Raw genomic sequence first — 25,570 nt, forward strand, 5'->3', positions numbered from 1 at the left:
TCTTTTTCCTTAGCCACGCTGGCCTAGAAACCAGGAGAATGAGTTCTAGCTTGGCCTTAAATATGAAAGCTGGCTGAATGACTTTGGGCCAGTCACTCCCTCTCTGCCCAACCCACCTCACAGGGTTGTTGTTGTGGGGAAAATAGGAGGAAGGAGTATTTGGTAAATTTGCTGCCTTTAGTTATATATAAAAAAGGCAGGATAAAAATATAATAATAGCAACCAGAACACTCTTTTTTTCCTCAAAGTAGACCAATTTATACCATACCCAGTATTCTGGATGACAGGTCAATAGGTGATTGACCTACTATATATAGCTGCATTCTTTACTTTCTTATCCTTTCCTATTTTTCTCATTCTTGCTTATCGGAAGTGAAAGAGAATATTCAAATAGACGTCCTTCTGCCGAAAATGAATTTACAGTTAGAATAGGATAGAGTAGAGTAGAATAGAGACTGGAATGGACCTTGGAAGTCTTCTAGTCCAGCCCCCTGCTCGAGCAGGAGAACAGGTGGACGTCCAGTCTCTTAAAAATTTCCAGTGTGATGGAGCGGCCATGATTTCTGGGGGTAAGAAAACATGAACGAATTTACAATAAGAAAAATGATTACGAATGGTATATTTTAGCATTTAAGGTATTTTTATTGTTCCAAGAAAGGTAATAAAAATGTCTCTTGTTCCAGATCATGTGCATTTGCAGAGGAATAAATTGATAAAACATGGATTCTCCACCAAATAAACTTCCCCTATGGATGACAGAACCAAACAGAGAAGATACTGTGGATGACAAAAAGGTAGAAAATTAGAATATAAGCTCGGCTCTTATAATAATTTAAAGCATGGGAAATGATAACTCCTCTGGGCAAATTTCCAGTTTGCATGGACATTTTCAGAACTACTAGTTTGGCTCTTTGCAGTTCTGTTTTTAGCTTGATGACATTAAACAGGAATACTTTGAGTTGTAGGAATATCCAAGAGGCCACTTATAATTGGGTTACTGATTTTTGCAGGGACGTTTCAATCATTATGTTTTCAGACTGATTTTTAAATTGTCCTTATGGGGGTATTTGCTCTAGTAATTTCTTTTTTAGCTAAGATAGATTTTATTAGCAATATTTTTACAGTGTCCTTCACTTTCTGATAAATTGAGAACTTGTCTTGGTAGAATGTGTGTGGATCCATTCTATTTGTTAATCTCCTAATCTATACAAGCAACATTCAAAAGACTAATATGCTTTAAAAATAGAATTGTACCCTTTTCATATTAAAATTACTCTCTTATCAACTCTCACTTGGCTACCATTAACTTAACAATCAAGTTGATATTTTCTACTAAGTTGGAAAGGACTAATATGTTGCATGCTAATATTAGCAACCCATTATATATTCTTCAAATTATAAACCAAGTTGTCTTTCACATTTTTATGAAACAGAAAAAGTCATTCCAACCGAGTGTCCTGGAAGATAAGCTTCCATTCTTAGAATACAACGGCTCTATCATCTACAGCTATAATAATAATGATTGTTCCTTGCTCTCAGAAGACATTCTGTAAGATAATGAAAACTTTCATCTTTCCTTTTTTAGTGTAATCTTTTGAAGTAATATATATAGCAGCTTTTTTATATGTATGTTTTCATTTGATTATTTGAATATTTCATTATTCATAGTAATTCATAGCATTTTTATAGCAATTGGTCCATTTATATTTACATTTATGTTCTCGGGGTTATCTACAACCAGGTTTATATTAGGTGATTGGAAGAAGAAATTAACTGTAACTTGTCAACAAGATGGGGTCAACAGCAAATTGTTGACCATGCCCAGGCCAGACAAAAATGTAGAGCTATAAGTACAATTTGTTAAGTAAAAATAAGCTGTGATTTTGATTATTATTATTTATTAAATACATTTATATGGCTGTCTATCTTATGTTGATTCTGGGCAGCTTATAAAATTTAAAATCCACAGTCAAAAGCCCATAAACCCCCAGCCCATACCCCCTGGCAGTAACATGATCCCACTAGATGTATTTCTCTAGAGTATATGGGACCAATAACACACCCTGCTTTCCCGCTCTGATGGCAGATGTAACTGGGGAGGGCAGACCTTCAAATATTTGTTGCTGAGGTTGTACTGATCTCTGAATGACATGCTAAACCTAATCACAAAGTGATTTAGTGTAGCAATATCAAGCAATAGCATTTAGATTTATATACCTCCCCATAGTGCTTTACAGCATTCTCTGGGCGGTTTACAATGTCAGCATATCACCCTCAACAATCTGGGTCTTCCTCATATTGGCAAATACAGTTTGGAGACATTTTTTTATTTAAAAATTATATATTTAATCAGCAACCAAGAGTTCATTAGATCAAATTGTTAAATTAATCTTAGTGCCCCAAATTATGCAGGTTTATTTAAAAGCAAATCACATTGTCTATATTCATATATAATATGTCAGGACCTGTTTGTTTTAAAAAATCTTTACAACTTGCAGAGTCTTGGTTAAATTTAGTAGATGGGTTTTTCTTAAATGTGGTTGTAAGGTCTCCATTCTGACTTGTGTCATATTCCATATGACCCAGGCCAAAATACCATATCAGGATTGTTTTGTTTACTTATACTTTATTTGAAGCTGATTTTCATACTTTAAACTATATTTTAGCATCAAACTACAATTTGAAGCCATAGTTGGATATTAGTTTATATATTTTGTCTTATTTTCACCAGGGCTTATTGCCTCCTAATATGTAATTCTAGTTCATTCCTAGTTTGTATTTATATACCACTCTATAGTGTGGAAATCTAAAGCAGTTTTTTAAAAAAATCCCCAAAGACTGCTTTTTTGCTTTTTCCAGAAATTCTTAATTCTTTTCAACTACGATTTTCTTTCTGTACCTAACTTTTCCCTGAATATAAAGCAGAGGTAACTAAATACATAGAAGAAATTCCAAATCTCATACCCCTCCTGACAGCAAATTTTAATTTAATAAAAGAGATTAAAATAAATGAGAAGAGATGGCCAAAGAAATATATTCAGACATATATGTCACTTCCTGCATAAAAATCGTAACAGTCTCCCCAAATCTCACAAACATATAGGCCAGGCGTGTTCAACTTTTCAGCTTGCCTGGGCCATAGTGAGTGAAGAGGAATTATCTTGGGCTGCATATAAAAGATATAGTTTGTGTATGTATGCATGCGTGTATAAATAATGTTAAAAATTTACAATCTTGTGAAACCATGTTACTAGCTGTGTAGGGCTCCGTGTGGTCTGTGGGCTGCAGGTTGGACACACCTGATATAGGCTAAATATAAACCACAAACAGATTGGGTTGTCTTCACATTTTATTTTCACATACAACCATATCTCCTATCCCAATTCACCACATCAAAAAACCCAGTATAAAAACAGGTAAAACAAAAAGTGCTATGATTTTTGCTTCAGAAAGATATATCACCCCACAGAATATCTACAGCCCACTGACACTATTGAAAATGTACCCTACATACCGATACATACATACATAAAATTTTGGTATTGCTATCTGAGTGTTGGCAAAATAAATGAATGGGGGAAGTTACCCTAACACGTGTTGAAAAAAACATGACTAATTTGCTTGCATGTAAGGGTTAAGCTCTAATTGAATTTCATTTTATTCTTTATGATGAAAACAATAGCTAGAGTGCCATGGCTCATTTATAACAGTAAATCGTTATAGGTTGATTTACACATTCTAAAATATGGTATATGGATGGGTACTTGCAGTACTTGGGAATTAAAACTCATCTACTGCGCTTCCCCAGAGAAGCTTTTGGAATTTCTCATGCATTTGCAATGGTCAGCTACTTTTTAGTTTAAATATTTACATAAATTTATATTACATAACCTTGAAGATCATTAAAAAGTGCATAGAGGAACAGACTTTACAAATCACTGAGTTAAACAAAAATATTGCTTTTTTGACTATAAGATTTCTATTTTAGATTTTTGTTTTATAATCACTAGAGCTGTACCTTTCTACTTATTGCTCTTTATCTAATAATTTGTGATGCATTCTGGGGGGCTATACATGTAAAAATTATTATTTACAAATGGGATTCCAGTCTTAGTCACATTTATTTTCCTTTCCCTTGTTTTACTCTCTAGTCCTTCTTTTCCTTATTTGTCTTAATCTTGATTATTTCATCAGTATTAATTGAAAGTGATAATGTAATTTTAAATAATAGTGGGAGAAAAGAAAGGAAGAGAGAACATGATTATTCAAAAGGAGAGAAAGGAAGAAAATGCATGTTCTTTAATTTAGTTTCTCATTTGACAATGATGGTTTGTAAGAAGCCATTGTTCTGTATTATTGTTTTGTATTAATATATCACTATGCCTCAGATACAATTATGTCTTGCAGCATTACCTTGCCTGTTGGAGCTGTGTTAGGATTTGACATTGAATGGCCAGCCGTTTATGCTAAAGAGAAGGAAGGAAAAGTTGCCTTAGTCCAGTTATGCGAATCTGAAACCAAGTGCTACTTATTTCATATCTCTTCTATGACAGGTCAGTACTATTCTGTTTTATCTCTAAGCGTGATAGATGTTAGGATGCCTTTTTGCATTAATTTGCCTTTGTTTTCAAGTATTTATTTTATAATAAGGAGAAAGCAGATTCCAGGGAGCAAGAGTGGGTTAGGGCTATAAAGTCCTGAGTGCTAAGATCGATATAAAATTAGCCTAGAAGCTGTAAGATTCATTATATGAATAATTTCTGTGCTCGTATTTTATCCCCTGCAGGTTTTCCTGTGGGACTGAAAAGGTTGCTTGAAGACAACGCTATTAGAAAAGCTGGAGTTGGTATTGAAGGGGATAAATGGAAGCTGATGCGAGATTTTGAAATCAAACTGGAGAATCTTGTCGATTTGGCTGACCTTGCTAATGAAAAGGTAATTAGAGGAATAGAATAGAAATAAAATAGAAATAATAGAAATAGAATAATTGGCCAAGTGTGATTGTACGCACAAGGAATTTGTCTCCAGTGCATAAGCTCTCAGGGTACATGCAAACAACCAAGTAATATAATCATAAGATACCATAAGAGAAGGTAGTAGTAAAGATGAGAAGGATAATTTTAATACAGCTTTACTACCTTGTTTCTCCGAAAGTAAGACCCGGTCTTATTTTCTTTTGGGCTCTGAAGTAAGCACTAGGATTTACTATCAGGGAGGACTTTTTGCCGGTACCAGTAGGCCACGAGCGTGCAGGGGTGTGGTGGGGCCTATGCATGAGGTGAAGAAGCAACACAGCAGCAAGAGCATGGTGGTGGACCAGGTACAGTACCAGTGTAGGCAGGGCGTGTGCCCTTCCCGTGCCAGGCCAGCACCTGCAGCCCCGGGGTGGCTATGCTGGGCAGCCAGGCCAACCAAAGTGGCAGGTGGAGCGCCAGAGGCTCGGGGAGGGAGGGAGCGGGCGGGCGTCCTGTCAGCACCCATGCCAGCTGCCCCTTCCCCGTGGAGCTGGAGAGCTTGCCACAGCACCGCCCAGATGCCCTCGCTTCCCCCAGGAATTGCATTTCTTTCCTTACCTGACTTCCAGCCCCATGCCATTTCTCCTTCACGATCCGCCGCCGCTGGGTGCAGGGAAAACAACAGAAGTTTGTGGGGGTGAAAAAAAAGGTCAATCAATTCCAACTTCTCACAAAGTTCTGCCCTCACCCCAAACTAGGCTTACTTTTGGGGGGGGGGCTTATATTAGGCCCACCCCCGAAAATCAAGCTGGGGCTTACTTTCTGGGAGGAGTTACTTTCAGGGAAACATGGTATATGGGTAAATATCCTTAGACATAAGACAGTGCTGTGCGAATTAGGTGCTCAGCAGAGTGATGGCAGAGGGGAAAAAAACTGTTTAGTTGTTTTGACGTGCAGTGCATCTGAGGGGAGGAGTTGAAACAGTTTATGTCCAGGGTGTGAGGGGTCTGTAATATTTTCTCAGCCTTCTTTCTGACTTGTGCAGTATACAGGCTGGTTGAATTGTTTTTCTGCAGTCCTAGCTATCCGTTGAAGTCTGTTCTGTCCTGTTTGGGCAGTCTGGACTTTCTGAGCTGATGCAGTAAGAATGTTCTTTGTTGTGCCTTTTTAATGATGGTTCTAATGTTAGGTGTCCATATCAAGTCCTGGGAGATTACAGAACCCAGAAACTTGAATGTCTCTGGGTTCCAGAAACTTCAGTATGGGGAGAATGCAAAATAGTCAGTTACGCAAGAGAGCAAATGTTTGTTAATCAGAAAAATACATTATATAATGGTAGCAGTATACTGGAAAAGGGAACTAAATATCCCATAGTAAAATATCCTAGATCTGTGTTTTTACTGTGACACACAACATTGATTAATTTTCAATCTGATTATTGCATTCCTTATTTTTTATTTTTGTAATATGTTTTATGATTTTTGAATAGTAAGATAACTTGAATTTGTAGCAAGTACTGTATTGTATGTTCCACCAAATTGAATGGCCTTTATCTAAAACAAGATGTACCTAGATTTAGGTTCTCAACATGATAGTTTTTTGAAAGTTACATTTATATGCTACCGAATTTAGAGGTATGTCACATATTGGTGGACCTTTGCTTGGTATTGCTAATGGACTTTTTGGTGCCAACATTATTATGGAAGCTGTTACTGTAACCATTTAGCAAAATAAAAAAAATGGCTTAAAGACTTATTCTGTGCCCTGAATATAGACTTACTTTTACCAATAAAATGATCTTATTTTGTCAGTTTTATTAGAAATGGGTCAGTATTACTAGGTTTCAGAAGTAATTTATGCTTTATTGTTGCAATTTCATTTTTAGCTAAAATGTAAGGAGATATGGAGTTTAAATGGCCTTGTCAAACACCTATTCCACAAACAGCTTGTGAAAGACAAGTTGGTCCGCTGTGGTAACTGGGAATGCTTTCCATTAACTGAGGAGCAAAAACTATATGCAGCTACAGATGCATATGTATGTATAAAGAAGCTTGTATTTTACTAGGCTATATTAAATTTGAAAATTTGCTTTGGCCTATTTATTTGATTATATCTCAATGTTATAAACCAGTGATGGCGAACTTTTTAGAGACCGAGTGCTGAAAAACCGCCCTGCCCCCGCCAACAGGGCCACCCGCCGCCTATCGCCCAAGCAGCCCTACAGCGCCATGGCAGCCATGCCCTCTGCCCGTGCCCCGCAGATCATTTGCACACGATGGGGCGTGAGGGCGGAGTCTTGTCCCTACTGCCCGGCTGCCATGTCCTTGGCTGCACTGCTCTGCGTGGGCTGCACCTGGGGGCAACTCTTCTCCGGGGGGGCTGCTGGTGAGGAGGGGGCCACGGGGGGAGGCGGGGCTGGGGCAATGGTGCATGTGCCCACAGAGAGGGCTCTGAGTGCCACCTCTGGCACGCATGCCATAGGTTCGCCACCACTGTTATAAACTAAGATATGGAATGTATATTGTATGTATAATTGTAAGTATAATCTGATTGTATGTATAATCTACTTAGTTTTCCATATTTAATATACAAATAATCCCAGAATCTGTCTAAACCAGTAAAGTATAGTTACCAGAAAGAGAAAAACCTGGGGTTTTAAGCAAATGGTTCAAGGTCCAGGCTTGCTTATTTTAGATCAAATACAATAGAGTTTGGGGTTTAATTATAACATATGAACAAAGCTAGACTGTGATATAGGCAATGGCTAATTTAGTTTCTGTTAGACAAAATGCCACTGTTTATAACTTTCTAAGTTTAAAATCTTATTTGGCTTTTTGTTCTTTATTTCAAATTCTTTAAATTTTTATGATTAAAATTTTCTTTCATTCAGGACTGAAGGCAGTCTTACCTCGTGTTGTCAAAGTTGCTGCTCTAAACCAGAGTTCCCCAACCTTTCCGGTTGGCGGCTTGGAGGGAAAGGGAAGAGCAGGGAAATATTTGCCTGCACATGCACAAATGGGCGCATGCATGGTGGCGCTAGCACTTGCATGCATGTGCAAGCGGGCTGCTAGTGCCTATGCAAACGGGCTGCTAGCTCCCGCTCATGTGCGCAAATTGGTCACTAGTGCTCACACGCATGCGCAAACAGGGCTGCTAGTGTTTGCACGGTGGTGCTAGCACGAGTGGGGTGTGTGGGCACACGTGCGCATACTCGCCAGCCATTCCCGCAGCCCAGTGGCCAAGAGGCCGCAGCCCGGTATTGGGCCATAAACCACAGGTTGGAGATCCCTGCTCTAAAGTCAAAGTTGTTGCTCTAATATTTTAGGAGTAGTGAATGAGCAATTTCAAGAACTGATTAGAAAGTGAGGTTTGTCTTTTAATAATCTTTGCCATGGTTGCCCGGCAAAATGGGTAATCTTGTCATCTTCTGGTGTCACCTTAAACCTATGAGGAGCAGCCATCCGGAGCACATGTAGGTGATCTCCCATCCTCTTCTTATCCAGAGAGGTTCCAAGGAATCAGTCTGCTTACCAGTTCCTCAGTCTTTGGAACAGTTGTGGGCTCTGCTTTCACAGAGCTATCTCCAGTTTGCCATGCCTTTCCTGGAAATTCCATGTTTGTGCCATTTTATACTGATTCTCTACTGTGTATATTAGGTAATTTTTTCCCCTGTGTTTATAACTTTGAGGATGTTTTGTCTTTCTTTTAAATAATCAGGATTGATGACCTCAGATTCCCCAGATTTCCCCAGCTATGTTGGGACCATAGTTCCCAGATTTCAGCCATTTTTGTTGGGAATTTGGGAACTGAGGTCGCCAGCACATCTGGAGATTAGAAAATATTGTTCTGGATCTTTTAAGTTGAAAAGAAGATGTCCTTATTGCCCCTATATTAAAACTTATCCTTTTTCTTTTTTTCTTTTTATAGGCGGGCTTCGTTATTTACCAAAACCTAATAAATCTGAGTAATGATAAGCAGATGGATATTTGTTTAAAAACAGGTGAGCTAAATTTGAGAACAGCAACTTTTTCATATAGCAGGCACAATTGCACAGTATTATGGGGAGTAGATGCATATATGCATGTACACATCCATTCAGATGTCTATATGCACACACTATTGAAGCCACATGATGTAGGTGTTCTTGTGCTGAACTAGGAGTGGAGAAATTCAAATTCTTTCCCTCTTTTAAGCATTAGGGGTTGGCTAGGTGGGTCAGTCATTCTTTCTCAGCTCTAGATAGGGTAGATTACAGTCCATAACTTTTGTGAAGAGGTCTTCATCCTGCCATGAATTGATTCCGATGATGAAAATAAACTTTTTGAAAATTAAAGTATGGCAGAAATATTACAGACACATGAGACTGCCTAAATCTTTGAAGACATGATTCTCTCATGAGTTTAGGATTATTTTGCATCTTGTTTTATATGAATTTTCACTGAATTTTCTGAATAATGGAGTAATCCATCACAGAGGTTATTATGACTATTTTTTTAAATCTTCCATTCAGTCGTATCCAGTTCTCAAAGACTGTCTAGATAAGTCCCTGTAGCTTTCTTGTCAAAATTTTGCAGATGTTATTTGCCATTGCTTCCTTTTTAGACCTGAGAAGAAAATGACTAGCCAGAGGTCAGCCAACTGGCTTTGTGCCCGAGGTGGGCCTAGAACTCAGTCTCTTGGTTTCTAGTCTGATGCCTTAACTACTACATCAGACCGGCTCTCGTTATGAATGTACTAATGAATAAATAGAGCAGATGGTGTATAGAGTTCAATGGTAATTACAGTAGCATCTGCAGAAAACACGATAGAAATCCCCTAAAAATCCAAAGGTTGTATAGTCCCATTTAACAACACATAAATTAACTTGAATTTAGGGAGCCAGATGAAAATTTAAAGACAAGTGGACTGATTTAATTCCTTAATTAAGTGCCATTTCAATATTTAAAACCCAGATGAATTATAGTAGTTGGTGAAATGTTCTGTCTTTTTTAAACAGAAGGAATGTTGCTGTCGAGTAAAATTAAAAATGAATTGACCTCTTTGTCTAAGGAGGTGCTAGATTTGGCTCATTGTGTTCCTGCCACTTTTGACCAATCTACGCACATTCAAAGGTTAGATACCGCTTATTTTAATTTATCAGTACCAATGAATAAGAATATTTAATTCAGTACATTCTTGCAGTAACAGAACTGTATTATTTCAGTGGGTATAACCAAACGAATAGTATACAGAGTTTCCATATTTGTAGTGACTTCTGTGCTTGGACTTGAGCCTGGAGCTCTAAATATGTTAAGGGTCCCATCTCTTGGTTTTACTGTTAAATTGGATAATTATCTTTTTTGCTGTATATATGTATCTGTTTTTGTACGTTTTTTATTGGTTTTAAACGTTTTACAGTATTGTTTTAGAATTATAGGCCACCCAAAGTTACCCAGTGAAATGGGCAACCATAGAAATAATAAATCAATGTTTAGGCCTTTCTTTATACTATATTCTATTGTACTTTCAGCCACCCTCTTAAACTCCCAGTCCCTTCTTTTGTACTCTTTTAGAATTGGCTGAAAGTCATGGATAGAGAATGAATGGGAACAGTGGTATTTATCTGAGGGAAGTAGTCCGTCTGTGGAGATTTGGTGTATTTGCTTGCTTTCTGATTTGAGGTTACGACAGAGATCAGCAAACAAGTAAACAAGAATAGGAGTTTAGTGTGATCTCTTGCTTTAAAGACTAAGTTTGAGGTGAGTGAAATAATAGTATGAACTCTTGACTCTCACTGAGCAAGTCCATTCTCCTGAATCCAAAGTGACTGAGGTGGAGATGGTTACAGACCCATAAAGATTTTCGCCAAGTCTTCTGGGATAAAATAGTTTAAATTATTGTTTTAAACAGGGTGAATGGACAAACAAATAATAGATGTTCAGTTTAAGTAAGAATGAAATGGTGCATATTAAGAGAACCCCTGCCCCAATTTCAAATATACACTGATGAGATCTGAACTATCTGAAACTAACCAAAAGTGGGATCTTGGGGTCAGAATGGATAGTTCAGTGGAAATAACAATTTGGATTATGGTAGCTGTGAAAAAGCCAAAATTTATGTTAGGAAACATTAAGAAAGGGGTTGACATGAAAACTTAAATGTTGTACAAATCAGTGGTATGTCTTCATCTGGAATACAGAGTTCAGTTCTGGGTTCTGCATGTGAAAAAGAACTGGAAAAGTGAAAGAGGGCAGATAAATGTGATCAGGAAACCTGAAGAGCTTTGAGCCTCTGCTTAGAAAATGGATACAAGTGTACAATGCAGTACCATTACTGAATGGAGAAAGTAAACAGGGGAAAACTTTCCTTCCTTTCAAAAGGATGGATGGACTAAAGGTCATCCAGTGAAGCCAATTGGACAGTGCTTTAGAAAAGACAAAAATAAGTTATTATAAAAACATATCTTGTTCATCAAAATATTAATTATTATTTGAGCTTTAATTCTACTAATTTTAGTTTTTTAATTGTGGCATTCTTCTTTTGAATATTGTAAATTATCTTGAGTGCTTATATAAGAAATAGAATAGAGCTGGAAGGGACCTTGGAGGTCTTCTAATCCAGCCCCCTGCTCAAGCAGGAGAACTTATACGATCTCAGACAAGTGACTGTCTAGCTTCTTTTTAAAAATCTCCAGTAATGGAGTGCCCACGATTTTGGGGGGCAAGCTATTCCACTTGTTAATTGTCCTCACTGTCAGGAGTTTTCTCCTTAATTTCAGGTTGCTTCTCTTTTTGATCAGTTTCCAACTATTGTTTCTTGTCCTGCCCTCTGGTGCTTTGGTGAATAACGTGACCCCCTCTTCTTTGTGTCAGCCCCTCAAATACCGGAATACTGCTATCATGTGTCCCGTATTTCTTCTTTTCTTTAGATTAGCTAAACCCAAGTTCTGCAGCCATTCTTTGTATGTTTTGGTCCCCAGGCCTTTGATCATCTTAGTTGCTCTTCTCTGAATTTTTTCCAAACTCTCAAATAAAATAACTCATTTCATATTTTTTCTATAGTGCAACAGAACTATTGGCTGATATTTCAAAAAACATTAAGGCTCTAAGGAATATATTACTTACTGAATCTAATTGCCAAATGGAGCTGGAAAAAGCTGCTGATGGAGTATCTAAATTAAATTCCAAAATAATTTGTAATGATATTGATGATAAAATAGCTGGTGTTCAAAACCCCCATATAAAAGATGAAGAAGAACTTGGTAAGAAAGAGCATTCAGAGGATGCTTCAGACGCAATATTTAAAAAATCTACAGAAAAAGAATTCTTAATGTCACTAGACGTAACTGATTATGAACTTCAAATGATGGAACGTCAGGCCGAGGAAGAAATGCTACATGAAGCAACTTATATATCTGAGGTAAATCTGTATAGGTAATTGCTTTTTGTGGAAAAATGTGATGTTTAATTCATCCATAAACTGGTCTTTTTGCAGATTTTGGCTGTGAAACAACAGCTAAGAAAATATTGTATGTTAGGATTGCCAAGACTAGAGAAAGTCAGTTTTCTTCCAGCAGTGAAGAAACAGGTTGTTTCTCCTATCCTAAGAATGTGCTAGGATCAGATAGGCTTTGTAATCCTATTTCTCAAGCTGCTCATCTGCAAAACAGAAGTTTTCCTGTCACAAATATTAATATAGTTTTATACATTATTGTGGTTTTACACGTTTTTATTATGCATAGAAATGTTAATGGTTTATATAGGCTAGAAGGCAAGCTCAGATTACTTGTTAGTTTTTTTCCACTGAAAAGTTATGTTTTCCTGTATTAGAAAATAGGGAACAGAACATTGGGATTAAAAAAGAAGGAAAAAAAACCAATTTGAACTGTTCTGTTTAGGATTTACAATCTGTAGAAGGTGATCATCATGATGCCATGGAAAGTGATGATGAACTTGAAATGGAAATGCTTAAGGTAAATTAAATCCTTCCTCCCTCCTTCCTTTCTTGGTAGTTTCTTGCTATTTATTTATTTATCAAATTTATATAGTCATCAATCTCGAAATAATGGTGGTATACAACAATGAAATAAAACAATGAATTTTATTTATTTTTAAATTAAATTTACATCTCGTATAGGCAGCTTACAAACAAGTAAAAACAAGAAGGAAATTAAAATAATAAATATTGATATTAACATTGATTAAAAATCATCAAAAGTTGGAAAGGGAGGGAAAATGCTCACAGGATGGAGGTGGAATATTATCTCAGTCCATTAACTACCTCCAGTATGACATGTCCCTATCAGGCCCCGGCCAATTGACAGAACCATGTTTTCAAGCCCTTCCAGGAGGCCAAAAGGGTGGACATAGTGTTCCAGAGGTTGGGAATCACAGCAGAAAAGGCTCTTCTGGATCCCATCAGCCAGAATTCTTTGACTGATATGGTCTGCAGCATGCCCCTTCTGCTAGCACGAAAGGGATGGTCCAATCCCATCGGAATGAGACAATTTCTCGGGTAACCTGGTCCTATGCCATATATAAATATGTATAAACAATCATTATTAAAAATATAAGCCATCAGGCACAGGAGAGAATAGATATTAACAATGATGAAAGCATCCTAGCCAGGTCTTAAGGGGGTTACAGAATATTGAAGAGATGGAGCTGACCTCGCTTCGAAAGGTATAAAATATTCCATAAGGCAGGGGCCACAACAGGGAAAGCCTGAAAAGAAAAAGCTAGGAGAGCAGACTTGTATGTTAGAAATAAAAACTGGACTTGTTATAATAAGCTAACACTGTTCACGAGATTCAATAAAAATAGATATTAATACTGTTGTCAGTGCTGCTAACATTGGATGTTCTTGCTTTGACAACAGATGGAAATGCAGCCATTTTTCACTATTGCTTTTAGAGTTAGTTGATGCTGGGAGGGGGAATGTGGATGAGGTCCAGCTAGTCATAACAATAATAACTCAGTCGTGGGAACCCAAGGTCATGGGGTCCAGAGTTGATAGAGTTTTGGCCGGCTGGAGAGCTGGGGAGAAAGCCCGCGCTTCAAGCTAATTGGGGAATGTGATTTATGACTGTTTATTGGAGGAGGGAATTGTCCTTTGATACTTTGTATCCAGGAGAGGGGAATTTAGTTTTTGGTTTCCACTATGTAGTGCCGATACTTTGTTTCTTGAATAAAAGATTCTTTAAGGTAAACAATGCCTTGAAGTTCTTTTGAAGAGTTTCATCTGTCAGAACCATGACAACTGTTTTTAATAAATGCCTGAAATAAAATGCCTTCCAATCAAGGGGGATTACTGTGTAGCTTTGCTTCTCACTCTCCCATGCTTTTTACAGTAATATGGAAAACCTATCGGAGCTATGAGGTCTTCACAAATTATATTCATAAAGTAATTTTACCTTGATGTAGCTAATGTAGGTAGGATCTCTCTCTGTTAAAAATAAAAAGAACTTTTGTCTACCCCTGATTCTTTTAGATTAGAAGATGCAAATATGTTAACTCATTTTCTCTGCTCCAGTCTTTAGAAGACACAGACAAGTGCAATTTGAATTCTAACCTGGGGAGTTTAAAGAATCAAAGTGACCATGTTGCAGAGGATGAAGGAGAAGAGGGCATTGAGGAGGAAGAGGAAAGTTGGGGTAAATATTAAATTGTGATCCGAAGTTCCATATCACCACACTAGAGTATCTGTACTTCTTTATGTTCACATATATGCATACAGATGAAAAAGCATACCTCTAAAGATCCTCTCAAGTAGTTCTCATTGTTGAAGGAGACTTTAAAATTTAGTGGCCAAGGGGAATATTTTAAAAGCAATGTTTTGTAAGAAATGAGGAATCTGCTGTATAGAATTTAAGAGAAAGATAAGCAACCATTGCTAAGCTTGCTATGGCTTGGTTCACAATAAAGTTAACCTGAATGTTTTTTGGGATTTGTGTAATCCGAATCCACTCGTAATGTTTTAAAATAGTTGGTGAAACAGGATGCTGTGTTTTCAACAACCAGAGTTCAAAAAATATTCCAGCTTAGCATTATACACTAACTCAGCCTCTGATTTATTTGTTAATTCTGTTTGCAAATGAGCCTTAGCCAAAACAATATTGTGAGTTAACACTATGGCTTAATGTAATATATGATCCCAGTCACTGTTGATGCTCAATTTTTTTAAAGCAAGTTATGGGTTTGATGCACTCAAGTTAAACCAGTTTTAAATTTCATTTTGTCAGTGAGAAAATTAAGCATGTATGTTGACTTTCTGAGGAAATAATTTTTTTAGTATATTTTATTGATTTTTTTAACATAGTCACCTTAATATTTGGTAAACAGCGTGTTGTCTGAGTTTATATTTAAAAACAATCAATAACAGTTAATTTCTATAATTCCACATAGTAGCTTTCTTTGATTTTCCCTTCTTCCAATAATATTCTCTTTTACCAACCTTAAATTAGTACATTTCTTAGTATTTTGATAGATAACAATTGAATATAAACAGTTTTCTAATATTTAACAACCACATCAATATAAAGCTTCTTTTCTAATTAATAATCTTAATTACCTCATCATAGATCCTGTTTTCAAAGTTCTTTTTTAAAAAAAAACAAATTTTATTGGTTTTTTAATTCTTAAGACAAAGTGTTCGAGACACACCGTGGTGCTGGGGTAATCAAAAGTCCAAAGACAAAACATACAAATAACTCAATCAGTACATCAAATATTCCCTCTCTATTTCCCTCAAATAGCTTAATATATTTAAAATAGCCTATTTCTAACTTAAATTTCTATTAACCGCATACTAGAACCGGAAGTCTCAAAGTTCTTATTTAGATTTGTTTTCCCCGCAATGTTCAAAACATTCTTACCAGTTAAGATTTTCTCAGTTAATTACTCTTAAATATTTAAGTCTTTTTCCTCATACAAGACATCCGAACAATTTTACATTTCTCATATCTTTAAAAAAAAACACCAAAAAATAGAAGAAAAAAAGGAAGGAAACAGTATACTACTTGAGAAACATGTCCTTCTTAAGCTAAAATACATTTATATCCAGAATTTTTCTATTCTTTAATCATATTCAAACAAATGTTTAATCTTTAAATATTCCATCTAATAAATCCAATCATCTAATCTTTTGAATCTATTCAGAACATTTTTATCAATTTTCTCAAGATCAATTACACTTCAGTATCTAAGCATTTCCCTCATATAAACCATCCCAACATCTTTATATTTGTCATATCATAAAAAAAGAAAAAAATGCTATGTTACTTGAGGGGCCCATCCCTTTTAAACTAAAATACATTTATATCCAAACATTTCCTATTTTTTAACCATATTCAAACAAGTATTTAATCTTTAGATGTTCCATCTGATAAATCCCATCATCTAATTTCTTAATTCCAACTTTAGCCTTTTTTTTTTTTTGCCAAACATCTTTCCTAATCAGTATGCTCCGCTGGACCAAAAAGTCTTCCCATAGTCTTGTGGATGTTGTTGTAGGTACAGGAGACAAATCCAGTAAGATGTTTTTGTGTTCATTGAAAATATTTTTCTTTCTTTCTCTCTTAATTTCTCTTATCATTTTTTGTCTCTCAAGTTCTCGTAGTTCTCCTGAAAGCTCTATAATACATTTTGTTGAATCTTTTTTCTTGTTCTCAGACTTATTTTACAGTCTTGAAGTATAGGTTATCTTTTCCATGTCCAATTTTTCCAGCAAGTTTTTCTCTGCCTGGGTTAAGTCATAATTCTTTCCATTGTTGGGTTCCATCTTTAAATCTCTTTCCTCTGGTTCGTGTTCCATTCTCTGCTTTATCTGATTGCTCTCTATTTTTATTTTCTGAGAGTTTTTTGTTGTAAGGTTAAATTGAAGATGTGTTCATTTATATTTTCAAAGTTGTTTTTAATTTCCTCTTGGTTTGAAATCATTGTCGTTTGAATCAGTTGCAACATAGCATACATTTCCTCCTGGAAAGTATTTGTTTTTTCATCATATGTTCTTTCTGCAGATCTCTGATGTTCCATGATAGCCAAAAGTCAAAGTTTTCCTTTTTCTGCAAACAGCTTTAGACTAACAGTTCAATAAGTATTTATAATCCAGGAAGGTCAAGTTTTTAAAGGTTTATAATTCTCACCTTTTAGGTAGCCCAAAATGTTTTCTTTGTTACAGCTGTTCTCTGTTTAGTTAAGACATTGAAGGACACAAAAATAAGTTATCTTTTTCTGGGCTTTCTGCCAATTCCTATATTAGAGCAACTATAGTTGTATATTTTCATTTACCACTAGATGTCAGCATCAGTTCGTTTTTTCAGTTTTCAAAACAATTACTTTCTTTTGTTTTCATCAATCATCTTTTGAAACGAAAATCTTAACAAATTCCACCAGTTTCAAACTTACCCAGATTTAAGTCTTATATTCATTTCATTTCAATATATTTCTGTCCCTCATAAAAGTTTAATTTGCCACTTCCTTCTGTGGGAGGGTGGGGCAAGAGTCCCCTTCCTTCTCACTTTCAGAGGATTTTTGCTTCTTGGGTTTTTTTTTTTTCTCCAGGAAATCAGTTATTAAGTAGAAGAGAGAGAATCGATATTCTTACCCAGTTCCAAACACGTTATTTATGATCAAGCTTGAATTAGTGCTTTTTGGCTTTGGATGCTTGTAGCTTGTGCTAGACTCTAGAGTGAAGCTAGCCTTTCTTCTGCTGGTTTCTGGAAGGCTTTCCCTCAATGATTGGATCAACCGCCATCTCTCCACGGTTGGCGGGGCTCCTCTCCTTTGTTGCCTCTCCGGGGCAATTTTAGGTCCATTTAGGGTCCCCTAACAGAAAAAAATCGGCCATAGGATATGGAGCCCCACAATCCCTCGGTTGCTGTGCTACTGCTTAAAACAAGAAGCCCTCTCTGATGAAAGAATTTAAAAATCTTTAGTTATATTCTTGTATTATAAGTACTGTATCTGGTATTCTTACATACCGTATATTCCGGCGTATAAGATGACTGGGCATATAAGACGACCCCCAACTTTTGAGAAGATTTTCAGGGTTTAGAAAGTCATCTTATACGCCGGAAAATACGGTACAATATTGAATTTTTGTTTGTAGATGAGCACAATAGGAGCTCCATTCCTTTGCTGCTAGAAAGCGAGTATTGCCCACCACTGCTTCCCTAATGCTTCCTGAACTCAGCTGGTATTTTTTTCCCCATATATTTTATTGATTTTTTTTAAACATAAATCACTTAATAGTTGGTAAACAGTGTGTTTTCTGGGTTTACATTTGTAAAAAAAAATTTAAAAATTTAAATGGGATTTTTGAATGCTTTGTCCTGCTGGCTGTAGAATTCTGGGAGTTGAAGTCCACATGCCTTAAAATTGTCAAGGTTGAGAAACACTGTGTTAGTGCTTATTTCTGTAAAAAAATTAGGGCTGGCCACTAGGGGGCAGATTGGTTTTAAATTCAGAGAACAGCTACCCGGTGTATAAGACGACCCTCGACTTTTGAGAAGATTTTCAGGGTTTAGAAAGTCATCTTATACGCCGGAAAATATGGTAATATCCCTGTGAGAGGAAGCTAATATTTTAGTATGCATAACATTTAAAAAAAATAGTTATTTTTTTTTAAATTTAAATCTTTAATACCCTCTTTACATGAACTGTTTTTATAGCAATCTTTTTTTTGGAGGGGGGGATATTTTCTCTATCTCAATATTTTTGTTTTTTGTTTTCCCAAAGATTCCAGCTTGCCTAAACCCAGCAATGAGCAAATTGCTTGTCTCAAGATGTATTTTGGTCACTCAAGTTTTAAACCGTAAGTTGTATGGTTTGTTGTTTTTTTAAAAAAAAATAGGCTAAAAGGCTATTCCAAAAAGAAGACAACTGTGAATTTAAGATAATCCCTTTCATAAAGAAAAACCAAAAAATCTTATCTGCCTCCGTTCTCATTTCATTTTTCAGCTTATTTAAGATATGCTTCTCATTTTAAAGAGAAAATAATAAACATGTCTTTCTTCTAAATAAAATATGGGGGGGGGTTGCCTAAGAGATGTTGATTCTTCTAGCAGATGTATAAATTGCATGGCATAAAACAAAATATATTAATATTCAGGATATATATAGTAGTTCTCACTTAATTGGAAATGCTAGGCAAAGCAGTCATTAAGTGGGAAATCACATGACCACGACAGTGCTTTCCTACTGGAAACAAACAAGAGCATTCAGTTTTACACTTTTCATCTTTGCTTCCTAACCACTTCCAACCCTTTGGAGTGCTCAAGTGCCTACTTACTATCTTGTACCCATGGAAAGCAATGCAATCACAATGCAGCCTGGCATTTGCAGCCACAAGTGCGCTACAAAAGAGCTTATAGTACTGTCTTAAAGTCTCTTTCTCTCCAATCTCTCCACTTTGTGGCGATATCAAAAGCTTTCACAGACTTCTCTTCTGTAAGTCCTTTGTGTAACATGATGCTGGCATGATTGTGTAGGAGAGAAAACTACTTTCTTGCAGTCCTTTTCTCTCCAATCTCTGTTCTGCAAGGGGAAAGGGAGAAAAAACAATAGGTCAGTCATACAACAACACATACTAACTGCAATGGTGATCACATGACTGAGGTACACTGTAGAACAGATGCCCCTAACCTTTTGGGCACCAGGGACCGGTTCCGTGGACAAAGGTTTTTCTGCGAACTAGAGGGGGTCTGGTTTCGCATGCTGCCTGCATCCCACAGATGGGGCTTCACTTGTTTGCGTGACCCAGTTTCATGGACTGGGGGTTGGAGACCCCTGCTGTAGAGATTGTAAATGGGCCCTAATGTTATTTTTTAAATCATTGTAACATTGTAACTTTCATCACTGAATGAAAGGTCAGTAAGTGAGGATTACCTCTATGTGGAAAAGGAATTCAACAATTAATCACTAAAAGAAGCATCTGTTTTTTCAGTCTCCCATTATGAGATTCAGCTTTTGTCAGGGGTTATAGCTAAAATGGAACATTTTTATTATGGTTTTTCCTTCATTTCAAGAGTCCAGTGGAAAGTGATCTCCTCAGTTTTGCAAGAAAGAAGAGATAATCTAGTTGTTATGGCAACTGGTGAGTTATATAGATTTGTTTTGGAATATTATTTAAATGATCCTTAAAAACTTTATAAAGGTAATGTGCTGATGTACTTGTATAAGTAGGTGCTTTTCCTAATAGAAAAGGAACTGCAGGAATATTTTTATATTGTGTACACTGTTGGGTATCATAAAATGTATTGGAGCATAAGCATAAGATAAGGTTCCTTTCACTGCCAGGAAAAATATTGGCAAAACTTCACTTATCTCCCTTTTGCACAATAAAAGTTCTTGGTTGGCCTTTCTGAAAAGAAAAAAACTGCAGTCAGAAATAAACATTGTATAAAATTTAATAGGAAATAATAAACTTTTGGGGCCTGAAAGGATCTTGGGGTGGCACAAAGTTCTGCGAATTCTTTTTTCTCCCAGTTCTCCTTGTTTTTCTTTGGATAGAACATCTTCAAACGCCTTAGGTGCTTTACTTTGTTGGAGAATATGTGGGTATTTGAAGTATTACTACTATTTTAAGTGCCCAGTGTCCTAGTTTCTGACTGCAGACAAGGCATGGAGCAGCCAAGATAAGTTTTAGGTACTTTGGCAAGTGATGTTGTTGTGATGTTGGAAGATTTGGGTTTCTGCTTCAAGTGAGATCTTAAGGGCTAGAGGGCTAACCAGGCAGAATGGAGAGTTCTTGTGCCTGCTGTATCTGTCCAACAAAAAAATTAGTATAGTGTAGCATTTAAAATATTGGAGATAAAAATCTGTTTGACCTTTAGCTATGGAAGCTCACTGAGTGACATTGAACCCATCACACAACATACAGTATGTAATCAGGTCAAGTAAAGACATAAACATGCATTTTACACATCTTGCACAATTTAATCAGTATTAACATAGATAATATTTTTGTAGCTTCATATGTTGTGTGAACTAAGAAAGTGATTAATTTTGTAAACACATTAAAGCATGTTGTACAAATGTAGCCACTATCTTTCAGTCCAACCTACCTCTCAGGCCAGACTGTGTAGTCAAAGGAGGAGGAAAAGCTATTTATGCTGTTTTGTTATCAATTGAAATATACTGTATATTTTGATCACATGACCATGGGGATGCTGCAACAGTCATAAGTGTGAAAAATGATCATAAATCACATTTTTCAGTTCCGTTGTAACTTTGAATGGTCATTAAACAAGCTGCAGTAAGTCGAGGACTGGCTGTAATCCATAATAATCTCTCTCGCACACACATTTATAGCAATTTTGGAAGCTGTGTATAGGAGACGCTGATATATTCTTTGTTTTTATGTTTAAAATGTATTTTGTTTTTAAGGATATGGGAAGAGCTTGTGCTTTCAGTTTCCACCCGTGTGCACTGGAGGTACTGGTATAGTAATTTCCCCTCTTATTTCTTTGATGGAGGACCAAGTACTACAACTCGAGTAAGTATAGTAATACTTTCTAAGTAGATGAGCAGAATTCAAATATAAATGAAATGCTCCCTGTTTGCTCTAGTGTCTTTAGTTACAGCTCTTCCAGTGCCTGAATACAAGCATTTGGAAGCTTGTCTGGTCCAGAATGCAGCAGCTCAAGTAGTTATGGATGTATCTCATGTGGCAGTTCTACTTCGACAGCCACACTGGCTCCTACTAGTTGACTTCTGGGTGCATTTCAAAGTCCAGGCTGTCAATTTTAAATTCATCACGAACAAAGATATAGGCGGGATTGCCTTCTGATAAGATCTATTAGGGTGGGTTTTCTTTGTGCCTCCTTGATTATAGATTATCACTACCTCACTCTTTTGGAATAATATCCATTTCCAGATAGTTAAATGGATCTGTTTTCTGGTTTTCAAATAGTTACTTATTATGCCTGCTCCACTGAATTAAATTTTTCTATTCTGATTGTTAATTCCTGATTTCATAATATAGTAGTGGCCAAAATTGTGGAAACCTTTTGGGAAAAGTGTATTTTTGAGGTTTGATGGCTAATAACACCACTTTGTTTTTGGGATACCATAAAATTATATATCAATGGAAAGATAATTTAATCAAGAATGTAATGCAACATAGTTTGTTCAATTATCTGTACTGTATTCTATGAAAAGTTATAGCCAAATAACCAGAAAGAGGAAACACAACTTGCTTAGGTTGATATCAAGTAGCTTTCCTTCATCTGATTGTAGCCAATGAGCATGAGTGTTTAGAGAGCCAATCAGGAGTCACCTTGTTTTGGCAATGAGCCAATCAGATCACAGTAGGATTCAGTGATTGATGTCATGTACTGAAGCTGAGAGGAGGATATTTGTCAGTGTGTTATGTGATCGCTATGAAGTTGGTTGGGTTTTTGTGTGTTCTTTCATTTAGTGAGCTTGTAAAACGTAATGAAATTAAAGTAATGGTGCAAAGAGTTGACAGGTCGCCCAGAAAGCGATGTAAAATAGTATTATTAAGTGAACAATGCTATAGTTATAAAGAAATTAGAAGAAAAATTGGTGGAAACTTAACCAAAGGTGGCATTTCTACTGTACACTTTTCCCAAAAGGTTTCCACAATTTTGGCCACTATTATATACGATTTTAATTTTAAAATTAGACTATTTATCTGCCTGAATTATTTTAATCCTGAACTATAGACCAAGGGAATTGTATGCGATTCAGACGTGGCCCACCTAAGGTCTGCAAATAAATAATAGGATTCTTTGTCAAGCTACCAAAGGGAAACTTGCATAGAACCAAATATACTAATGTTGCTTTGGACAGATTATGAATTATTTTAAGTAATTGCTTAATGCATTGAAATAGGTTTGGTAATTAGAACACATGTTTCGTTATCCGTGGGCAGTAATAGTTTTATGCTCTTTTCCTGGATCAAGAGACCCTTCTCTCTTCACTCATGCCCTGCTTATCTCCTGTATTGACTATTGCAATGTGCTCTATATGGGGCTAACCTTGAAGAGTATCTGGAAACTGCAGCTGGTGCAGAATGTGGTGGCAGGAGCCACATTTTGGGTTCCCCTAGCAGTGTGCTTGTGCGTGCTTGCACCATTCTCAAGCCTTGCTATGCTCTGGTTGTCTTCCACAGCTACTTGCAATCCATAGCCTGCCTGCAAATCATCGGAGACATGCAACTTCCTGCTGGTTTCCTTACTGACTTTGGTTGCAAGGAGATCTTTCTTAACAACAGCTATAGGGACTGCAGGGACTGCCATTGCTAAGCAATGTGATCATGTGATATCGTGCTTTATGATCACATAGTTTAGCAACAGAAATTCTGATCCAGGGTCGTTGTAATCTGAGGACTTCCTGTAGTAAAATTTCTATGAAATTTTTTTTATTATTATTGCAGAATAAAATGTGACCAAAGTCATTTTGAATGGTCTCAATGGAGCATTTTTATTTTATTTTATTTTGTAACACATGCATATATGGGCCAGGAGAAGGGGACTCTTTGGAGCTATTAGGCACATCTGGAATTTTTGTGTACTGTGAGCTTCAGACATTTCATTGCTAGCTAGGTAACATCACCAATATTATAGACATTTTAATTTAGATCAAATAAGTACTAGAAGCAGCAATATACAGACTGTTGACTCTTGGTGTTGGAGAAGATTCCTAAGAATACAGTGGATAGCCAAAACAAACAAACAAACAAAAAAGGATCATAGTTTTCACTTGAGGCACAAATTACCAGGCTCAAATTACCGTGTTTTGTCACATTATGCAAAAACCCTAGTCTCTTATGAAGTCCAAAATGCTGGAAAAGAATAGAAGGAAAGAGAAAAAGAGAATAGCAGTAGGGTGGATAGACTCAAATATACCAGCAATTGGTGCAAAACAATACCCACATAACATGAAGCTGGTAGCATAAATCAGTATGTATCAACAGCCCCCTAAATTTACTTCATGCCTTACCTCTGATGATGTTATCTAGTCTGATAAAGGAATATTTGCAATAAGAAAACCAAGTTTAGGAAACACAAAGAACCCAACACTCTGACACACACACATTCTCTGTTATTTCATTGTTTAGGCACTCACATAATATCCTATTTACCAGAAGCCAAATTGGTGAATTTGCCTTATGTCAGTTCTTCTTATTCCTGTGTTCTGTGCGAACATGGATGTTCTTATCTTAGCTTGTTTTTTGTGAGTATATTTCAGACAAAGTATTTGAGTCAACTGATTATTTAGAATATTTTTCAAGAATACCTATGGGCTTACATGAGGCTGAGGCATATTTGGAATTAGCGATGATGCTGGTGATTAGAACTGTGTTTTGCAGCACACATGCTTTTTATTTAGGAAGTTTAAATTAAAAATTTAGTTAATTAAAGAATTAATTAAATTTGCAACATTTGGAGCACAGACCCTGGCAATCAGGGTGTCAACCCTAACCCTAACCAGGCTGCAGATCTATGGAAAAGATTTGCCTCAACAAAATGTCTGCATAGCATACAAAAAAATGGAAAACAACATGTTTTTTTCTTTATGCATTGGACCCTAGTTATGTGAGGATGTCTGCCTATTGTGCTTTCCATGAGACACAGGAATAGAATGTAAAAAATAGAGGAATCATTTCTTGCTATCGAGATTTGATGCTCAGATTGGTATTTTGGTTTATTGGGATTGGGAGTTGACCAAAGATTGTAAAAAACCTTGAAAGTATCATTGCATATTTCTGCCTCTTTTAATAATTAAAAATGCATTGGAATATATTTGCTTACGTGGTACTTTGCACATACTAGTTTCTTTAAAACATAAGATTGTATTGTGTGAAATAGTATTTGGTTATAGTAAATTGTAAACTACACATAGGTTTTTCTCTTATACCTTCCTTCCTTCCTTCCTTCCTTCCTTCCTTCCTTCCTTCCTTCCTTCCTTCCTTCCTTCCTTCCTTCCTTCCTTCCTTTCTTTCTTTCTTTCTTTCTTTCTTTCTTTCTTTCTTTCTTTCTTTCTTTCTTTCTTTTTTCCTGGGAAATCAAAAATTTCAAGTTTTTGGCTAGGTTACCAAAACAAAATCACAAAGCAGTTTTGGTGGTAGATTTGAAGCAAGGGTAAAATCTCTTCTTAATTTAGAAAGTAGTCTTTAGTTTCTAAAAACACACTTTTATTATATATAAAAAGTTTTTCCTTGATATATGTGTTATCTATGTTTTGTAATTTGGATGTGCATGTCACTCATTACACTTACAAATTCTTTTTCTGGTGTAATTTTTGAAACGCTTATTTTCTTCTACTCTGAAATATAACATTTCCAGAGCTGTGCAAGATGATTTCGAAGGCATAGACAGAGGAAAAAATTATACTTTACATATAATACAAAATCTAGGGTTTAATTTTTTTAGGAAAAGGTGTACTTAAAAATGACGCAGTGTACATAAAGTAATTTTTACTCTGATTTTTTTTTTCTTGCAGAATGTCAGGAGTTCCAGCTTGCCTACTTGGATCAGCACAGTCAAAAAATATCAGAGAGGAAATCAAAGCGTAAGCCGTGTATTTATAGTACTGAAAAAACACATTTCTCAATAAATATTGTTATATCCTTGGAATGAATCATGCTGAACTCAGTGGGACTTATTGTAG

At 36.2% G+C, this 25,570-nt stretch overlaps 1 protein-coding gene across 6 annotated transcripts in view; it reads left to right on the forward strand.

The window, feature by feature from the left end:
* WRN (WRN RecQ like helicase) overlaps window positions 1-25,570 on the forward strand; it is a 58,168-nt gene that overhangs the window by 300 nt on the left and 32,298 nt on the right. For 4 of the 6 annotated variants that reach the window (XM_039333737.1, XM_039333735.1, XM_039333738.1 and 1 more), the window contains exons 2-15: window positions 684-794; window positions 1,434-1,549; window positions 4,408-4,553; window positions 4,787-4,935; window positions 6,841-6,990; window positions 8,883-8,955; window positions 9,952-10,066; window positions 11,996-12,353; window positions 12,832-12,906; window positions 14,466-14,586; window positions 18,671-18,746; window positions 19,960-20,027; window positions 21,320-21,428; window positions 25,403-25,471. In XM_039333737.1, the coding sequence (XP_039189671.1) occupies window positions 720-794; window positions 1,434-1,549; window positions 4,408-4,553; window positions 4,787-4,935; window positions 6,841-6,990; window positions 8,883-8,955; window positions 9,952-10,066; window positions 11,996-12,353; window positions 12,832-12,906; window positions 14,466-14,586; window positions 18,671-18,746; window positions 19,960-20,027; window positions 21,320-21,428; window positions 25,403-25,471 (1,700 nt within the window). In that variant the 5' untranslated portion in view covers window positions 684-719. The remainder of the gene's footprint in view (window positions 1-683; window positions 795-1,433; window positions 1,550-4,407; window positions 4,554-4,786; window positions 4,936-6,840; window positions 6,991-8,882; window positions 8,956-9,951; window positions 10,067-11,995; window positions 12,354-12,831; window positions 12,907-14,465; window positions 14,587-18,670; window positions 18,747-19,959; window positions 20,028-21,319; window positions 21,429-25,402; window positions 25,472-25,570) is intronic. The other 2 variants (XM_039333739.1, XM_039333740.1) reach the window with 1 other exon arrangement.

This window comes from Crotalus tigris, unplaced genomic scaffold (assembly GCF_016545835.1).
Source record: "Crotalus tigris isolate CLP2741 ecotype Arizona unplaced genomic scaffold, ASM1654583v1 scf7180000024506.7606697, whole genome shotgun sequence".
Lineage (NCBI taxonomy): Eukaryota > Metazoa > Chordata > Lepidosauria > Squamata > Viperidae > Crotalus > Crotalus tigris.